We start from the raw sequence: 20,553 nt of genomic DNA on the forward strand, positions 1-20,553 counted from the left end.
TTAATTAAGGTGCAGAGGATCCTTTAATCGTGCCGTATGAATCATTGTGTCAGACCCCGCCTTGACCTTCAGCGGACTTACAGTGTGACCCGCCACGCTGAGGAATAAATACCTTTTATACATTGTACGATAATTGCAGTCAGTAGTTGATTCACGGTGTCTGCTCTGTAGCAGGAAGTTGCTCACTTGCATATCCTTTATTTTGCAAAGAGATGCAGCGTCTGATCGATATTCGTCCCTACGTTTAAGAGTCACCGTTGTGAGATAAGCGTTGTCATTATGCGTGGCGAGATTCTGTCTGTGCATATGAAGTGAGGCTGTGATTGATGACTGCCAAAAGAAAAATGGCACACGAAAACAGCACCGGCACCATAATTGTGTTTTTTAATGAAGACCTACATTTCACGTTGGAGCTGATTTCGCACTCAGATGATTGTGCGGCCCCCACCTCATCCCCACCCACCCACCCACCCACCCCAGGCTCCTCCTCTGCACCAGCATCACTGCCATCCATCATGCAGTAATAAAACTGTGACCTGTACACGGAGTAACGCCTGGATTCAGTTGCATGACTTTCAACTCTAGACTGCAACCGAGAGATGAATTTACACAGCAGATTGTCTCCTCACCCAAAGAGAGGGGTGACCTCTGTGAACATTAACCATGTCACACGCCTGTGCTCCAATCACAAGGCTTTACTCTCTGTGTGTTTTCAATGATCTCACATCAGTCAGACGCTGTTTCTTTCTACTAGATGTAGCAATGTGTTCCAGAAAATGTAACATGGAGTTGACCTTTTTAAAACGACCCTAAACAAAATCTAACTTTTACTTTTAGGGTAGAGATTCTTACTTGCAGCGCAACTTAATCACAGACCTTCCTTTTACCCGGAAATGTCTCTCAAATTACAGACCCCAGTTTGTAAAAGAGGCTTTCTGTAGAACAAAGTTGAATCCAAGTATAAGACATTTACTTTTATGTAAAGACTATTTCCTTTCCATGTTTATTGTGGGCGAATAACACCATTTGTATTCCAACTTTTAAAATGGCCCCTAACAAAATTGAACATTTACTCTTGTTTGACTTTGATACTCTGTCTGATGTTTCTCTGCTTTCTGTTTCAGATGTAACAACCGGACGCAGTGTGCTGTTGTGGCCGGACCAGACGTGTTTCCTGACCCCTGCCCGGGAACATACAAATATCTGGAAGTCCAGTACGAATGTGTGCCCTACAGTACGTACTCCTTTATTCTCTCTCACAATTTCATTCTCATTTCTCATCAATCATCCTTTCACGCTTGATGATCTCCGTAATGTTTAAAAATATCTCCAATGTGTCATTCAGTGGAAACAGATGACAGACAGGATGATTCCTGTGATCCAAAAAGGATAACATCCTTTGTGAGTGCAGGAATATTGTTGACAGTGTTGTTCACATGTGGAAACTGAGACAGTATCTCTGTGTTTACTCACTGATTATCAACCATTATTGGTCTTTGTTGTAACTGACAGGAGATTAACGTTTTCTTCATCCTGCATGGCATCAATTATGTCAACAGTGTGCCAGTTTACTGACTTTTTTTACATGCAACATCCTCTTTGGGATATGTATTGATGATAACATGTAGGCTTATACTGTAGATACAGTTTTGAAATCTTACAATTTGGTATTTAAGTTGCTAACAACATGCTAAAAGTCAAAGAACCATGTGTTAATGTATTCAGTCAGAGGAAGTGTTTGCTCATTTTTAGACGGTGCTCCCACAGTTCACACACTTTGATATTGGTGAGGAATCACTCCTGATCGTGTCGTGTCTCTGTTAGCGCTGCGGCAGGAGAGGCCATTTGACTTTCATCAGAAGGAAACCTGCGTGTTGTTCTTCGGTTGAGTTCAGCTCAGTGAACGGTGGTTAATATTCAGACTGGTGAGGCATCTCTGAAGGGAGTAAATAAAACGGGTTTAATTAGTGCCGCGAGTGAAAAACTGTGGAAACATTTGGGCGGATCAGCGTGGAGAGGAAGTGGAATGGACGCCGCCACATGACCTGAGGTTGAGTGTTGTAATGACCTTTGAAGTGGAACATAAAAGTCACAGCAATTACTGCCAACATCCTGACACGCTGTGCTCAGAAGTGATGTAAAAGTGGAAATATTTGATCTCTGTAATAATTCAAATCAAAAGCATCCTTTTAACATCAACAGCCTCCATGAACCTGTGATCCAGAGCCGACAGATGCATCTGTTTATATATTTCTGACTCCTTTTTAATATCCACATGTTCCACCTAGTGTCTTTCCATGGCGTAAAACACTGACCTAACCAAAGCTTTTGCACAAATGTAATCAAGCCCCCAGCAATCCTGAACTCCCGTCAGTATTCAAACACTTTGCTTAGAGTGCAAACTACTGACTTTTAAACTGGATTTGTTCCATTAAGCCTTTAGAGACTCACATTTCCATCTCCTCTGACTTGTAATCTGCGCTGCTGTTGTTTTAGCTTTTGTTGATTGTCCCAGTGTGGGGGACATATTTTTGCTCATTCTAAGGCCCTAAAGGGTAGTTTGGCTTTTATTGATCTACATACTGTAGTATGTGAATTATCTTGAGAAACCTGATGATGAGATGTTATATTGTAATCTCATCCATAATACTGGAGAGAAAGCAGAACTCTCTTCTGCAATCTCCAAATAAACAATTAAATCGATCTAGATTAATAAATAGAAGTGCAGGTAGGCAGAGAAATATGTAGAAGTAGTACTTTCTACCTGGTATATTGGGTTTTGAAGGGTGTTTGAGCATGTTTCTGGTCATTGTAGCCTAAAGGGTTGTTTTCCTTCAGATTAATGTGTATAGTAAGGCAAGGCCATTTTTTATAGCACATTACAACGCAAGGCAATTCAAAATTCTTAACAAATGTTGCAAATATCTCATCTAAATCCGGTATATAAGGAAAAATAGGTATTTTAGATTTTTTGGGGGTACTGTCCCTTTAAGGCAACTGTCACTTTTCTAAATTCTTATGCAGGACATTATCTCACATAATGACAGCATGTAAAAAAGTTCCAATGCACATTCTTACTAATACCACACTTTCTAGATCTGTGTGACACGTGATAATAGCTGTATTTAATACAAATACTGCAACACTCATGGGACCCTGAAAATTCCCATCAGCCTCAACTACCCACCTGCTTTTTAATAATTTACTTCCTTAACAAAAGCCACATTTAAAACTGCTTCTGTCAGCACATTGACTCTTTTAAGCATTCACCGGGGAGGGTACGGGGTGGGGGGGGGGGAAACTTGTGTATGTGTGTCTTTGGTCAGAACCACAGTAGAATGAAAAAATATGCTGCCAATGCATAGCAGAAGTCATGTAGGCGTTTATTTGTGTATTGAGCGGGGGAGCAGAGTGTAATCACAAACGGTCACTGGAGACGGATTTAGAGAAAACATTTTTTTATTGAGAATGAATCCATGTGTGACGGCTCCCGCCACAATGAAGCAATCAGGACACGTTTAGAGAGCGCTCTCTGTTTCTGTGAGTAGAATGATATAAAGTTAGGGGAGGAAGAGTTTGAACTGGTTTCTTGTTAATAAGACAATCGGTAAAGGTGTGTGCTTTTAGGACATGGAAGCTCAGTTGGGCTTTTAACACAAGTCTCTTAAAGTTCCTGAGACGGACTGAGAGACAGTTTTAAGTGTGTAATAAGAAAAGCAGCGGCCCATGACTGCAGCTCTGCTTCAGCGTGGAGTCCTGACTCTATTCCCCTGACGAGCTCCCACTCTCACTTACAGCTTGTCTTTTAAACGTCTCACGGCTTCTTCCTCCTCTACCTGCTTTATTTCCTCTTCTTCACCGTCTGTATTCTGCTGGTGGAGCTTCTTTTCTTTCAGGGTGAATCCCTGCTCCCTTCTCCACATCTCTATAAGCCGTATACAATCACACACACCGTTGATAATGGCGATCCAGTGTGCTAAATCGATGTACATATGCCGCAGATGCAATATTGATTTTATTAATCTGCGATTTGATGCGCTCCATCAGTTGTAATAGGGGTAAAAAAAAGTCTTCCAACAATTGTTATGCAAATGATTCAGCACATAAAAGCATTCAGATTACACTTAATAAGAAAAAGACGGGTATAAAATACAAAAAGAAAAGTTATGAATAGTTATTGATTTAATTTAAGGCAATTTAATAAATTGCCGTGTGGCTCACATTGAGCTGACACTATACAAACATATTTGATGCATGCTACTGAATCAAAAACAAAGTGTCAAATCGCAATACAAATAATTGAAATGTTTTCAGTTGTAATCCACAAATACGTTTTATAGAAAGATGTCAAATAAGATAAAAAAAGATACAACAGTGGATTAAATATTGAATAATTTTAGAATACATAAACTGGAGAGGTTTAAAGTTGGACTGTGTTTGACAGACTTAATAAAACAAATGTATTTGGTACGGATCCTTTTAAAAACAAAACTATTATCCTCAAAATATATGTTTTATAAGAACGTTTTTAATATTGATTTATTCCCTAATACTGCATATCAAGTTGCAATCAAAATGTCACTCAATATATAATATATATAATAATATATATAACTTTATAATCTATAAAATAAAAAGTTATTCTTTCAAAATCTTGCACTCCTTGCTAATATATTCAAGTGAACATATATAGCTTGTATTTGCACTGCAAGTCATAACCGTCATTCCTCATGTGCCAGAGGTTCCTGTCTTGCTGTACGCTTGTCGCTGTGCATGCTCCCCCATGCACTTTACAGATTAGTAAGGCTACCCCCGGGCAGAGTGATGTGCTGACCCTCAATGATGACTCATAAACATGACTCTGCTCCGATGGAGAACATCTGTCTCCGCCCCGCCCTCTCACCTTGACTTCCCGCAGCTCTTTTCTCTCAGCGCCTCATTAAAACCTTTCTCTCCGTGTAACTCTCACTCAAACAGCTCCTCCCAAAGGTCTTGCTCAGCAGAGGTCAACGCTGCTGCGACTCCCTGCTACCTGCACACCTCTCAGTAATGAAGCTCTTACAACCCCTCCGTGGTCCCGCAAACTCTCACCCTTGTCCCGCAAGAAAGCACAATCAAACCTGCAACACCATGCTTCGTCGTCTTCTCCTAAACATCAGCCATCTCACTTATAATTACACTTACACTTCTCTAGTTTCCATGCAACATGACTGATTCGGTCAAGGCCCTTAAACTTAAAACATCACAAATTCTGCATCAGTCTCCTGGGGTTTTACAGTGTTTTAAGCAAACAACACCCTCTGTACACTGAACCTCGCAGTAACTGGGAATTTGAAGGGAACATATATATATATATATATATATATAATTATATATAACTAATAATACAGATTTTTTTGTATGACACTTTTCATACACAGGGTGCCGCTAAAAGGGATTTAACAATTTGTCACCAAATACAAGATGAACAGAACCCGAAAACCTTTGAGCAAACGTGCAGCATACAGTATGTACATGATATTTAAGATTGAAAAATAATACAACGAGATAAAATAGGAAAAAAAAAAAATGTAACACCTGATCACCCTCTCAGGATAAAATGAATAAATACAATAGAAAAGTGGTTAAACTATAACATAAATAAATAAAGCACTATTAATTAGAATTTGAATCATTATACAAATAAATCAAAAACAATAATAATTTAAATCATAATGTTTTAGTGTATTTATAATAATTAAAAATATATAAACCTTGGGGAGAGCCACATAAAACAGATTAAAAATACAATACATTAAAAACGTAGGCAATCCAAATATAATAATGTGAATATTTATAAAATAAAAGATGAATCCAGGTGGATGTCACTAATATTTCAGTTGCTGCCAAAAAATGATAACTCAAAACTCTAAATAACCCTCCGTCCCATTAGAATAGGTAGATGTTAATAACATTGACGGAAACACATTTCATCAGTTCACCTTCCAAAGTTGACACTGGTAGAAAGTGAACAACCGAGAGGCTCCACAAGCTTCAACGCTTCTGCCCATTCACTTTGAATGGGGTGACGTCACGATTCGCCAAACTGCATTGTGGGAGCTAAGCTCAAAGCTCAAAGCGTTGCTCGCTGCAAAAGTTGAGCAATGTTCAACCAATCGAATCGTATGCCAGTAAAAGCTCTAGCCAATCAAACCACGTGCTTGTGTGTCCGAGGCGGGAGATTCATGTGATTAGTTGTTGGTCGAGTTTCAGCCCCCCCCCCCCCCCGCCGGCAAGCTTCAACGCACGCCGCTGTGTGGGCGGGCCGTAAGAGTGTGAGAGAACAAAGAAAGAACCTGCAGGCATTCTGTAGCCATACATAAGCCACCAGTCCCCCACTGTTTGCAGCTAATAAGGACAATGAAAAACCCTGTCTGGCTCAGTGGGATCCAGCTCAGCCCTGTCACTTATTCCTACCAGCTAATCCAGGACATAAAATCATGCAATCAGTTCTCCCTTTCCAACTGTGTAATCCTGAGCTAACACCTCACAGAAACCCGTCATGTAACTCTCTTTTATTTCCAACTCTTCTAATTGTGTTTTAATTGATTTAGCTAATAATAACACGTTAACAGGGTCGGGGGGGGGGCTCTCTGAATAATGGAGTAGACTTTTTTGGCCCGTTTTCTTCAGCACCTGCTGCCGCTCTGTGCTCCTCTGTTGGCAGGTGAAACCCTGCAATTGATGCTCCACACATGGCTCTCACTTACACTGCAGTGGGGCAGATTGTGTGTGATTACAGGGACATTAAGGAGTGGTCACACTGCAGGTACACACCACCTGTGTGACCACCAGGGCTTCACGCCTGTACTGAGGACACTGACATGGGTTATGTGTCTCATCTGTACACACACAGGCACTGCTAATGTAGGGAGCCACATTAACTTACAAACTAGTAGTTTAGCTAATTCTTCTTGTTTCATACTTTTTTATTTTGTTGTATTACATTGTCAAAGTACTTTAAACTACTTTTTCAATGTAGTTTAAGTGTTTTAACTGATTATCTGTAAGAAAACTCAGAGCACAGACCCCATAATATCCTGCAAAGACATATTAACCAACATCATATCTAAGCTGGTGTTAAGTGTATCTCACACTCAGTATTCAGACATCATCACACTTCTCTTTGGATGATCTCACAGTGATTTTAAGCTTCTTTAACAGTAGATCACTTTTCCTGATGGTATCAGTAAGTCTCATCAGCAGATAGTATAGAAGTTCAGAGGCTTTCTGCCCTTGAGCTCTGCGCTCCACGTTCATCAGGTGTAGTGTAGGAGTCAACAACAGCATGAAAGCCGATACATCGCACGCGCACACACACACACACACACACACACACACACACACACACACACACACACACACACACACACACACACACACACACACACACACAGCAGTGACATGCCACTGAGCGTTAGTCTGCTTCAGACATTCTTCTTCTTCTTCGTCTCTCCACCTGACTGACCCCCTCCTCTTCTCCCCATGTGTGAAGGAGGCCTGTAATGCCATCACATCCCTCAGTGACAGATGACCAGTCCCCACACACACACACGAACGCACGCACGCACGCGCACGCACATACACACACAGGCTCTGATGACTCCGACTTTATGTCACATATTTCACAGAGCAGATCCACGCCTTTGACGTGGCTTGAATCTGCGGAGATGCATCGTGTTAAAACACATTAATCCTAAACTGAGCGTTGCCATTTTCTTCAGGATTTGTCTTGTCCCCCAACTGAAATAACATTATATATTGCAGTCATAATTCATGTAAAAATTATTAGAAAATGTGTTTTATGCAGTATTTTAGTTTCAAAAGGAATTAAAAAGGAAAGGTCTAAGACTGAGCTTTACAGAAATGCCTGTTTTGTTCAGCCTAGCTCAACTGAAATAATAATTAACAATATTTTATTGCAGTAAAAAAAAATGTTAACTGATTTGAAAATGTATGTATTGTTTTACTTTTGAAAGAAAAAGACATCAGATATCTCCCCTCTAGCCTCTGAGGGGTGTGGTGTTCTTGTTTCACAGTTTAGCTAGCAGGCTAATTGCGTGCAGGAAGACCAAACTCTAATAGCTATTTTTCCTTTGGACTTTAAATATTGTAGCCTAACTGAAATACAACTGGAAAGCCATTAATAGTCATACATTGTTAAAAACAGTTTTTGCCTAGTTTCTTTAGGCCTTAGATGGGTGTTTTAGTGTCTGTGCTGTATAGAGAACCGCAGTGAGGCGTCCTAAAACCCGGAAGTAAGTTAGCATTTTTATCACTTTCGGTTCCTTCGACAAAAAGCAATGCATTTTCTCCATAGGATCTTGGAAAATAGCTCGAAATAAGGTCTGTGTTTGACAAAAATTGAAGAGATAAATCATGTTTTGTTCTACGACATTAAATACATCAGCAGCGACCCCACTGGTGATTTTTGAAGAGTTTACGTGTTGGAAAAACGATGGTTGTTTACATGTGGCTGAATAGGACTCCAGAAGTTGTCGAGGCCGTCGTACGTCATTACACTAAAAACGTAAAATACTCCCGCTAAGTTTGTTTGCCCTGTTCTGCTTGAAAGCAAGTACCTGCGCTCTTGAAAACTGTTAAAACAAACGCTTCAACTTGTTCAATTTAGAATCTGTAGTTTTTAATATGGATCTTAAGTTGGCGTGACGTTGAAGCAGCGACCCTGCTGTAGTTAGTTTATAGCATAACGTTAGCATTTTGCTTCTGGCAACTAGATTTATGATTCGAAAATTATAAAGGTAGTGTAGACATGTGGAGATTATCCGGCTGAACAAAACGTGATCCGTTTCTTAAATGTGCGTCAAGCACAGACCTTATTTCAAGCTATTTTCAAAAAATCCTATTGAGAAATGGCATTGGTTTTTGACGAAGGAACCGGAAGTAGTTTACATCCGGGTTTTAGGACGCGTCACTGTGGTTCTCTATTGGCTTTTTAGCTAGCAGGCTAATTTTCAGCAGGAAGACGAATTACACACGCTTATGACGGACAGCATTTTTTCAGCAGTTCAAACTGACTAAACTTAAGAGGTCTGCATCTTTTAAAGCAGTTAAATGTTTCACCTGACCAAACAGTATCTACCCTGCAGAGTAATCGGAAGCGAGTCAAACTGAGCAGCTTTCCGCAACACAAACATTTGTTTGTTTCCAGATAAGAGGAGGAATTAACTATACGGAGCTAATGTGGGCTGTTGCTTCTGAACGACTGAACAATGTTACTGATTAAAATAAGCTTCTAATAAAGGTATTCGGTCAGCTTCAGGACTAGGAAAGACACAGATAGTGTGCCATTATGAAACCATAACTACCAAATAGAAAGATGTTTATCCTCTAATTGAGGACATGTGATTTACAGATAAGAAAAACATCATGCAGTATTGTTTCAGTTGCGAATCACAACTGTTTACATTTTCACAATAAAGGTGAAGATATCATTTCTCCAGTTGAGAGGCGAGATAATTGCACAGGGAGGCTGTGATTACCAATGTGGATAAATGGTGGTGTGAACAGGGTGAATGTGGACACACAGACACTGTTCTCCCCACTAATAGCTGAATAAACTGCTGTAATCTATCAGCGGCTTGTTTTCTACTTGCTGCTTTTTCTCTCAATACTTACAGGATCACCCTTGCCTTTTCATGGAGACTAAAATGTACACGTATTGTAATAAACGCTGAACAAGCTTCATAAACATTTCCATTTATCTCAGTGTGTCCTACCCACACACACGTCTGATTAAGTTGTTAGCGTGCCAAGCATGGAGGAGATAGCTCTAATTAGAGAGTGGTCTCTTTGGGGGGTCTCTCCTTTAATGATCACCACACTAATCAAAGCTGCTTTTCCTTGTCTTTTATTTCTCTCTTTGTTCACTGCTGCTCCTCCATGTCTTGCCACACACAACACTAAACTCCCTCTTTGTTTCTCCCCCCATCCCTCTTTTCCTGTGCCATGATTTCAAGGTCCTTGAAAATCAAGAAATGTCAGCAGGTGCAATTATGTTATTTCTGCTCCAGTTGTCCCTATGTTCCATAGAAAAAGTATTTCATTTAGTTTGGCCTGCACTGTCTTTCTCCTTCTGTTGGTCACTCCCATGTGGGAACAGGTTGGACAAGAGCCAAGTCCTTGCACCTGTCCCTCAAAGAGACAAACACACACACATACACACACACACACACACACACACACACACACACACACACACACACACACACACACACACACACACACACACACACACACACACACACACACACACACACACACACACACACACACACACACACACACACACACACACACAGCATCCTGCATTGTCAAGGTTATAAGATAGCATAGCAGCGTCACAGCAGGAGGCAGAGGGGAGGGAGAGGAGCACGCAGACAAGTGGTTGGAAGAAAAAGCGGGGTGTTGAGAAATGAAACCTGTAATGATGCTGGGGGAGACTCATGAGCAGCAAGCGAGGGGAAATGATGGGGAAAAAACGAGGGAGACGAAGAGAGAATGGAGAGGAAGAGGGATCGAGGGCTGCATGTCCTCCCCCATCCTTAGGCACATGCTATTCAAAGCCCAGTAATTTGCGTCATTAATTAAAATGCTGATGGGATGGAGTTAAGGGGTTTGCACTGTAACTCCTAAGCCGGGATAGAGGAGGGAGGAAAAGGGGGAGAAATATTGCAAAAAAAATTACAGTCATTCCACCATGAATCTCTATTAGCGGCTAATGATACCATTCTGATACCTCTCAACCATTAGTGTGAAATTGGGAAGTGTTAATTATTCAAATAAAAATCCATACGGCTGCCGCTCACTTGACAGGGTCGCTCTCCTCTTTGTTAGCGGCTCAGCGGGGGCCTGAAGCACCGAGACTCTACAATAAGTATGCAGAGCCACTTCGCACGTGGAAATTATATTTGACATTATGCATTATCTGAACAACTACAGTGCAGACTGCATTGTGCACTGACGGTATAATAGGATTTTAGAAGGTATGCTATGGCTGAGCAGCACTGTCTGCCTTTATTAAGTGCTGCTGTAGTTTTTCATTGTAATGATAATTATTAGATGTGTGAATCTTTCCGTATATCAGAATTCAATTAGATTATTAGGTGCAGGTTTTTGATTCTAACTCATTAAGTGGTTCATAAGTAGCTGATTGCAGGATGTACTCCAGTCAAATGTGTGCAAATAAAGGGGGTGCGGTAAAAATAGCATGAAAGCAGGGTAAGCTTTACAAAAGATGACATGTATTGCTAAACTTGCACAAATACACACATTTGAATAAAAAATAACTTCACATTCTAAAAAATCTAAATTCTGTTCCGCATGCAACACAATACGTTTTAAGGCTTTGGCTTGCTGTCTTTTTATTTCTCACTAAATAGTGTATGATAACTGGCAACTAGTAGTACAATGCAGCTTCTTTGAGGGTAAAAACCTTTTCAAATAATATTTTCGAAGCTGTACATGATTTTTCCCCGAACCCAAAATAATTTTCAACCTCAGAAACATTTGATTTCAAAGGGGAGCCTTGATACCGGTTGCTTCTGTTCAGTTTATTGCATTTGGTAACGACAGCTTGACCAATTAGGTGAGCTGCAGCCTCGTCCAGCTTTTGGAAGCTACTGACTGTTCCACGCTGCACACACTTTACTGGCTTTATTACTCAGTTATTGTTTTGCCCAAAATCTGTTGCCAGAGCTCAGTCCAAGCAATGCATTCACTTAAACTGTGACCTGCTGCACGATTATCTGGATGGCTGTTTCCAGATCTGTGCAAACACAAACTGGAAGAAAAACAGCAATTTACACAGATATTAAAATATAAATGACCTATTTTTAGATCTGCAGGAGCTTTCTATGGCTGGGCTCTTCTTGAGATCTCGGACATTTCCGTATTTTTTTGGAAAATGTTCATAAGATGAGCCTTGTGATGCTATGAGACATCCAACTGCCAAGACCTTTTTCTTTTACCATCAATTGGTGCAATTACTTGTTTGCATTATGTGTAAACGCTGTGTATTTTAATCATCAGGACAAGGCTTTATTTAAGTGCTTATGAATAGAAGATAATGTATTGTGAGCCAATGCATGAGCTTTGGAAGAGAGACCCTTTCACAGACGTGAGGGCAGCTCTGAAAGCTCCTTCATTTTTTATTTGTGGGTATATTTTTTTAATAGTTTCAATGCTTTCATACATCAGAGAGGAAGAGGCAGAGAAGAGGATGAGAGAGAGAGCTAAGTGCTTTTTAGTGACTCAATGACAGCCGTGACCAAAATCGCATTAAGGTCACAATGGTAGTGGAGGGGTGGAGTAAAGAAGGCTCTCGAATGAATCAATTCTCCGTGTCGCTCTGCTCTCGGCTTTCCTCTCTGGATTTCCAGGCTCCTATCACAGGTGGTGCTGTGTTTGGTGTGACGTAAATACTTATTCTGAGTGATCCTGAGGTGACCTTGCTGCATCCAGCGGCGTTTCATGCTCACATTCATACTTGACAGGGATTTCATCCAAATCCTTCCTTCCCTCCTTCCAGGGAATGTACCACTCATCACATCCCCTAATGCCTTTTTCTATAGATCATTACCCCGCTCCCCCCTTGACATGTTAGCAATCGCTCAATCAGAGATGCCGGCCTCCCCTCGGCCTCCCAGTTGTGTGTCCGCAGCTCATAGGAGGTGAGGGGGGGGGCGTCGTCACTTTGATTTGATCGATAGCGTCCACGTGCCTTTTTACAGTTTTGGGCAGATTTGAGTTGCAGTGATGTGGATGGAGGTCTAGCCCTGAGCTCTGTATGGACTTATCCTGTTGATGAGGTGCTGTACCAGTGTACGGTTTTATTATCTGTCACCCCCCCCCCCCCCCCCCCCCCACCACCTACCCCTCCTTCTCCCACCAACACTACTGTTTTCGGCTTTCCCTCGCCTGACCCAGCTCCAGCGCCTTGCATTATGATTGTTCTCCTCTAATAACTTCCCCATCTCTCAAACTCTAGCCCACCCACTGACCTCCATCCCTCCCCTCAGCCACTCTCTCCATTTGGAGGAGAGGACTCTTGTAAGCCCTGGTAACAGAGGTTAATCCTCTCTTATTAGAGGCAGGATTACTGCAGGGGAAGGGGACAGGAGCAGAGAAAATACCAGGACTAACAGAAAAAAGTGTGTCCAGAGAGGAGGGAGTTTGGATGGACTAACCACTGCCATTTCTCTACAGGCTCTGAGAATACATGTTAGAATAACTTAACCATGCAGCCATTTGCAGTCACATTTTAAACAAACAAAATACTGTTTTGTTTTCCTCTATTGACTGTTTGCAAGGGCATACTGCATTTTTAAAGCTGATGCACATCATGTACTTATCAGCAAGAAACAGATATTTCTACGTAGGAGACAAAAACATTGCACATAAAAAACAATTGTTCATGCTCTATTTTGAGATCTCGGGACGTTTTTCTCTCATTCGTAGAAAGGAAACATCCAAAATCCACATTAAGGAGTATATGTTTCCAACATTTTCTATTTCTGTCTGCAGATTTCTCCTTAATTCAACAAAAGTGGGCATTACATAATGCCTCATTTGCATATTTAAACATAACATTTAATGAAACTTGTAAAACATAATTGTCCTAATGTACTGTACTTGCGGTAATGTCTTGCATGTGCACTAAATGCAATTTTCTAATGGCTGTTATTTTTGAGATGCATGAAGTGATCCAAAGGTTTGCAATTTGGCACTTCTTTAATGAGGTAATGCCTCATTTCTATAATAAATCATACCATTTCAGACATTGTGTTACAAATAATATTTGACTTATTGTAAGTTATGTACTGGGGTGGTTTTATGATGAAATGTGTTAGTTATAGCAGTCAACAATGAAGATATTCTAAATGATTTGAACCATTGAAAATATCACATCATGTATTTAGGTAGCTTCATCAGTCTATTGGGTAAAACATAACATTATTATCTATGGAAAGTGTGAAATCCGCATTTCTATTTCTTGCAGTTTTACCTCAAATTCATAAACTTTCTTCTAAGTGGCCATACGGTTATTTTCTGGAGAAGTCACATCTGTTTTACAATTTGCTATCACTGCAATTTAAAAACCTGAATAACCTGTCTTTCTTCCTACAGGCCCAGGTTAACTCGTTTCTCTTCCTTCTTTAAAGCTAGTGATTGGATGCTGTGTATTACTAACCATGCTCTTCTTGCACAGTTGTGTGATCACATTATTAATCTGTTCTCTTTCTTTCTCTCTCTTTTCCCTTCACGCCTAAAAATAGAAGTGGAACAAAAAGGTAACTAAATGCCAACAACTTTTGTTTCACCTGCATTCTCATCTGGGTGTAGGCTTGCTTTTTTTTTTTTTTTTAGCGGTGACGGGTGCTCAAGCAGGACATGTTGTACGTCTGTGCTCATTGTTTGTCATGCATGCCCTTCATGGGGAAACTGGACCTTCACTCATCAACGTTTTGTGACACATATATGATGGTTATTTAAGGTAAGGTCATTACAATCTTGCAGTAAAGTAACCCTGGGGTGTTTTTACCCTCCCCTTATAACTGAAGATTATTCCCGCTCTGCTTTATCAGCTCCATAATATTAAAGCAGAGGCTGATCAATACTCTGTCCAATAAGCTGTCACCATTTTTGATTATCGCTCTAACATGATGATGGCTATAACCTTCAGGGACTCTCTTGTCAATACTGGAAACAGATCATAGCAATCTTCCTTTATCAGCGCTGCATGATGCTGCACAACACCACATCCACATGGTGCATTGTGGGTACGCTTCATCTGGAGATTTGGATTAAAGTCAAACATGGAAATGGAGTCATTAAAACAAGAGTGAAAGGTTCTGCTTTAATAGCGCTGCAATACATTTAAGGTTTCATTGTAGTCATGAATTAATGACACATCACTTAAACCTTTTGTCAGAGAGCGTGAGCGATGAAGCTGGAGGGCGGGGTCAAAAGATTTTATGGAGATGTTTTGTCTGTCAAATTCCCCTATGAAAGCCAAGATTGCTTTTGTATCACATCCATTTCACCTCCTTTAAAAAGCACATATTACAAAGCTCACCTACTCTGAACTCTTGCTCATCCTCATCCGTAGAAACATCTTTAGAAACATCCCCCTGAGCATCTAGTGAGATGTGCCATGTCAACGGGAAGCTTCTCGCAGGGAGACAATATGTTAAGTCTTCAGAGAGGAGGAGGGAGGAAGCCTCTGTTATAGCTGTCTCCTTCTTCTCCTCCTCTTCCTCGCTGCTTTTACTTCTCCATGCGTCTGCATCCGGAGAACCTGTCACACTGTGTCGGGTCATTTCACACACTTTGTTTTTATGGGATTTACCTTCGAACAAAACTTGGAAAAATAGGAAAGCTCTCTTCTTTTGCTTTCCAACTTACTTTTCCTGTACCTTCAGGATTATACCTTTATGTATTAATACTCTGACTTTTATGACAGTATAATCCTGTATTCAAAAGAGGTATTTTCAGAAAGACGGAGCGTTATAATTGCCTGAGTGGAAGGTAATCCATAATGAACTGAAATGAGTTTCCGCACACCGTGTCAACTCACTATTGACCCGCTGCAGCTGCACTGCCCGGCCCAGCCTTATCAGATTTCAGCACAAACCAGTTCACATATAATTAGTTTACTGCGCGGTGTTGTAAATCATGCCGCAGACCAAAAATGTCATGTGGGTGAAATAATGGACAGGCAATCATTATATGGATGATGTAATTACTGTTTTTCTATCTTTTGTTTTCTTTCTCCTGCCTCAGACAATAATCCCAGTGTAGCAAGTTATTATAATGTTTTAACTTTGACTTTTTATGACTATTTATTAACCACCTGGGTGTTTTTCTCCTCTGGTGCTGTTATATTTAATATAGAAGATATTTATTCTAACATCTATATTGGCCACCATAACAGAATGAGTCAAACACATTTCAACAGCCCAAAACACTTCCATTAGGAGTTAACATGCTGCAGCTTCAGAAAAGTAGCAAATATAAAGACTTACATTTGCAAAAAACACATGAAGAAACATCTTCACCGCCTTGACGAAACATGTGCAGTGTTTACTAAGATCTCTGTTTTAACAAAACGCTGCGAGGAGTAATTGTAGGTGCTTGGTCAGTCGGCTATATTTGAAATGACCAGGTTAGCTTTCAACTAGCTTGCTCACAGCGGATCTGGAATAATACCGGAGGGAATCATGTGATCACATTGTCAAAACATTTGTCAATTGAACCTACATTTTAGGTACGTTTCTAGTGACAGTGATTTTCCTCAATTTATAATCGCCAAATGTCAACAAGTGCTCCGGTCCCAGCTGTGTGCATCACTTTTTAGTGTCCCTTGGTTTCCGTTGTGTTTTGTTTTTGCAGCGTTTCATTTTTAAAGTGCTTTGAATTACCTCTGCACACGTTTCATCAACTTGGTGAACGGTTTCTTAATGTGTTTCAACATCATTTCCTGTCTTGTTTCTGCTTTACAATAATGTAAATGAAATAACCCTCACTTCATCTGTTCTTTCAATGGCATTTTGAACCAATTGCCTTTAGGCTCAGCGTAAATGAACTAGAAGTGTTGTATACAGAATTTTTAAACTGCAATAAGCAACTGAAACCAGATGAGCACTTTGAGTAATTTGAGACATGGATACAAAAAATACAAAATGTTGCTTTTGGTGAATAGTTGTTTAATTTAAATGTACATGCTTTGTTAGACTAATCTATTAATATTTACTGCATTTAATCCCAACCTTGCTGACTTAATATCTCACAGTGTGGAAGATTAAGCTGCAGGTTTCATCCATTTTCAGTGTTTACCTCCTGGAGGTTTAATACCTGCCAATGTAACTCTGTACTTGTCTTTCCCCTCTTTTGGCTCCTCAGTCTTCCTGTGCCCGGGGCTTCTGCGCAGGGTGTACCAGAGCGAGCACCTCTTCGAGTCGGACCACCAGTCTGGAGCATGGTGCAAAGACCCGCTGCAGGCCTCCGATAAGATCTACTACATGCCCTGGACCCCGTACCGCACCGACACGTTGACCGAGTACTCCTCCAAAGAGGACTTCATCGCCGGGAGGCCGACCACCACCTACAAGCTGCCGCACCGCGTGGACGGGACCGGCTTTGTCGTGTACGACGGGGCGCTTTTCTTCAACAAGGAGCGCACACGCAACATCGTCAAGTTTGACCTGCGGACTCGAATCAAGAGCGGCGAGGCCATCATCGCCAACGCCAACTACCACGACACCTCTCCCTACCGCTGGGGGGGGAAGTCGGACATTGACCTGGCTGTGGATGAGAACGGCCTCTGGGTGATTTACGCCACCGAGCAGAACAACGGGCGCATCGTCATCAGCCAGCTGAACCCCTACACATTACGCGTGGAGGGCACCTGGGACACGGCCTACGACAAGCGCTCAGCCTCCAACGCCTTCATGATCTGTGGGATCCTCTACGTGGTGAAGTCCGTGTACGAGGATGACGACAACGAGGCCACAGGAAACAAAATCGACTACATCTACAACACGGAGCTGAGCAAAGACGGCTTCCTGGACATCCCCTTCCCCAACTCCTACCAGTACATCGCAGCCGTGGATTACAATCCCAGAGACAACCTGCTGTACGTCTGGAACAACTACCATGTGGTCAAATACTCTCTGGACTTTGGAGCGCTAGACAACAGGCTTGGTAAGAACAGCTCATTTCTTTTTTTCTTTATGCAATCTGTTTTGAAGATGTTTTCCGGTCAGAGGAAATTCATTGGTTCCATGGGCAAAGGGGGAGCAACACAACCACATATTTATGTTATGAAGGTTATGTATTTCTAGATGCCATACATACATTTTGCCTTGCAAGTTCAAGATCCTAACATTCTTTTTTTTGGCAGAAAATGACTTATTTCATCTTGCCACAATTTTTAGACTAAGTACTTGAAAGGGTCTTAGAAAAATCTCCAATATCTTCTACTTGTTGTTCGTTCTGACTCACTTTTCTATTGTTGGATGCAAAGAGCAGCTTGGCATTGCAAGCTGTTAAACTCAGTCTTGTTTTTTATGAATAATTTGAGTATTTTCAAGAAAAACATTGAAATAAATGTAACTAATGAAGCACATCAACACAATGTGGGCTAATGTGTATAAGTGAATTGCCTAAATTAAAGTAAATGTATATAAATTATTAGAATACAATTGTAGTTAGCATTCATATGATCAGCTTTATTAATTCTCATTTAATGATATAAGAAAACATTTGTAATTCACACACATAAAGCTGACTAAATGATCTAGAAGTCTTGACACATTGGGGGTTTAACACTAAGTATTTCACATTTCGTGTCTCACGCATATGCTTTGCCTCTCTCTAGCTGTTCCTTCTGCAGAGAAACAAGCGACTGCACACATCAGACTTCCAAAAACTCTTTTGAAAAGTCTAATTTCTCCCCTCCATTGTTCTTTTTATAAATTGCTGCTTGTTGTGAAGCATGAAACGGGGAGGAAAAAACCTGTTTTGACACACCATGGTAATTCTTTGCGCTATCTCATCAACAGCTCCAGTTAAAAATGTCACAAGTTGTTTGAGTGTGAAGTCCCTACCTCTGCTTTCTCTACCTGCAGCCTGCCAGATTAATTAATTTTTCTCCGCTGGTTTCATACACCGAGTCCTGCTTCAACACACTTCGTCATATATTCTTTCATTCAGTGGCCACGCTCACACTGTTTGCTTATGATGCTACCAGTAATATTATTTGTTGTCGTTAAGGAGAGTGAAATGCTGTTGTTATATGCTTTCAGCTTTAAATGATTCCCCATCATTTTTAACAGTTAATCACACGCACGTGAGTGTACACACATGCACAGGCATAATTCAGATTCCCAGCAGCAGATGTTGAGTTGTGTGTTGGCTGCAGAACAGAGTGCCCTCTAAAGAGGCTGCTGTATGAATATAGATTGTTAAACGCTGCATTAACAAGATGTATAGAGTCTAATACCGAATACAAATGTCAAATAAACAGGCTTGGAAGAAATGAAAGACTGATTGAATAGACTGTAAATAATTGCATTTCCTAAATACAGAAACGGGCTGTATTCCGGGTAAAGGCAGTGTTTTTCTCTATGCATATTTTCACACAATTATCTCACAATGAGCCTGATTGTGAGATTGTATGATAGCTTTAGCACAATATCAGTTACATCAGCATCAGTGTAAGACCTTCACAACACACACATTAGTCTGTATTTGCTGCTGAGTGATCATGTCTGAACAATTGATATGCAAAGACACATGGACAAGCTACATTTGATGAGGAAAGCTGCAGTAATAGAAACAATGAATGTGAAAAAGCCACACATGTTTGGAAGATACACCAATAAACTAAATATGTGTACTAGTTTACATTGAGTTAAGTTAAGAATATAAATAGGAAACATGAAGTGTGCTCAGAGTTCAAATGCAATGGAGAACTTTCCTTCGCTGCAAACTTGAGCTTTTTAATTGGATCAATGTGCCTGTTAACAAACTCAGAAAGGTGCCAGTCTGATCGCTCCAACACGAGCTCATTTCCACCTCCACAAGCATGCATGACCTGCTGTATCAGTGCAGCATGGTATATGTGAAGCAGAGAAACATGTCCTGGCTGCAGCCTGGGCCTGCTGCCATGCTCCCAACCACAGCACCTGCTGCAGGGCAGGAGGCTGGCACAGGGCGATCATATGTGGGATTGCTCAAAAACACAAGATATGAACTGGTGCTTTACCTTGCTAAAAGAACTAAGCAATATGAAAACATTCAAATGCAATGCACTAAAAAAGAGCATATTGTTCTGCATTTGCAATATTCCCCACTCTTTGCTGAATTATCTTCAACAAGCTGTTTTCAAGGACAGATGATCTATCCCTAAAAGTGCTTCCATGACAACTACATTGATCATCAGAATTCACTGAATTGGTAATAGAATAAGTGCAGGAAAAAAAAAGCTATTAGCAAGCACATGATTAAAAGAAAAACTCCACTGTTCATGATCACTTATATGCAAGGATGACTGGAACATGTCTCTATGATAGTTTTTCAAAACATAAAAGAAGGAAACAGCACACAATACTTGAATAGCGAGTTGACAAAAAATACACAGTGCGTTCAGGAAATCGAAATGTTGCCAACTCATTTTCACTTGCCACCGTGTCCTCGCTGGAGGTCGCAGATCTTCAGACAGTTGTGTAGATTCAATGTCTCTGAACTCACTCTGACCTAGTTCTTAATATTCGCCTTTTAGAGATTTCTCACCTCCTCCACCAAGGACAAACTGCAGAGGCAGAGCAAACACCTCGGATTGGAAAAGTTGCACAAAGTCAGAGTCAAGATAGCGAGGAGTATCATTTCTAGAAAATTAGCCTTGAACAAAAACTACTCCATCAACACCAGCACATAATGAGAGCTTGTTACTGAAAACATGACAATGCTCAGCAAAACATCCATTCTCTG

At 40.8% G+C, this 20,553-nt stretch overlaps 1 protein-coding gene across 24 annotated transcripts in view; it reads left to right on the forward strand.

Annotated features, from left to right (window-relative positions):
- Positions 1–20,553, forward strand: part of LOC307031165 (adhesion G protein-coupled receptor L3) — a 183,693-nt gene that overhangs the window by 97,126 nt on the left and 66,014 nt on the right. For 12 of the 24 annotated variants that reach the window (XM_079667996.1, XM_079668013.1, XM_079668017.1 and 9 more), the window contains exons 5-7: positions 1,125–1,234; positions 14,337–14,350; positions 16,953–17,763. In XM_079667996.1, coding sequence (XP_079524122.1) covers positions 1,125–1,234; positions 14,337–14,350; positions 16,953–17,763 — 935 coding nt within the window. Of the gene's footprint in view, positions 1–1,124; positions 1,235–14,336; positions 14,352–16,952; positions 17,764–20,553 lie in introns of all 24 variants that reach the window. The other 12 variants (XM_079668007.1, XM_079668012.1, XM_079668006.1 and 9 more) reach the window with 2 other exon arrangements.

The sequence above is a fragment of the Notothenia rossii genome, assembly GCF_949606895.1.
Source record: "Notothenia rossii genome assembly, chromosome: 3".
NCBI classification, from domain to species: domain Eukaryota; kingdom Metazoa; phylum Chordata; class Actinopteri; order Perciformes; family Nototheniidae; genus Notothenia; species Notothenia rossii.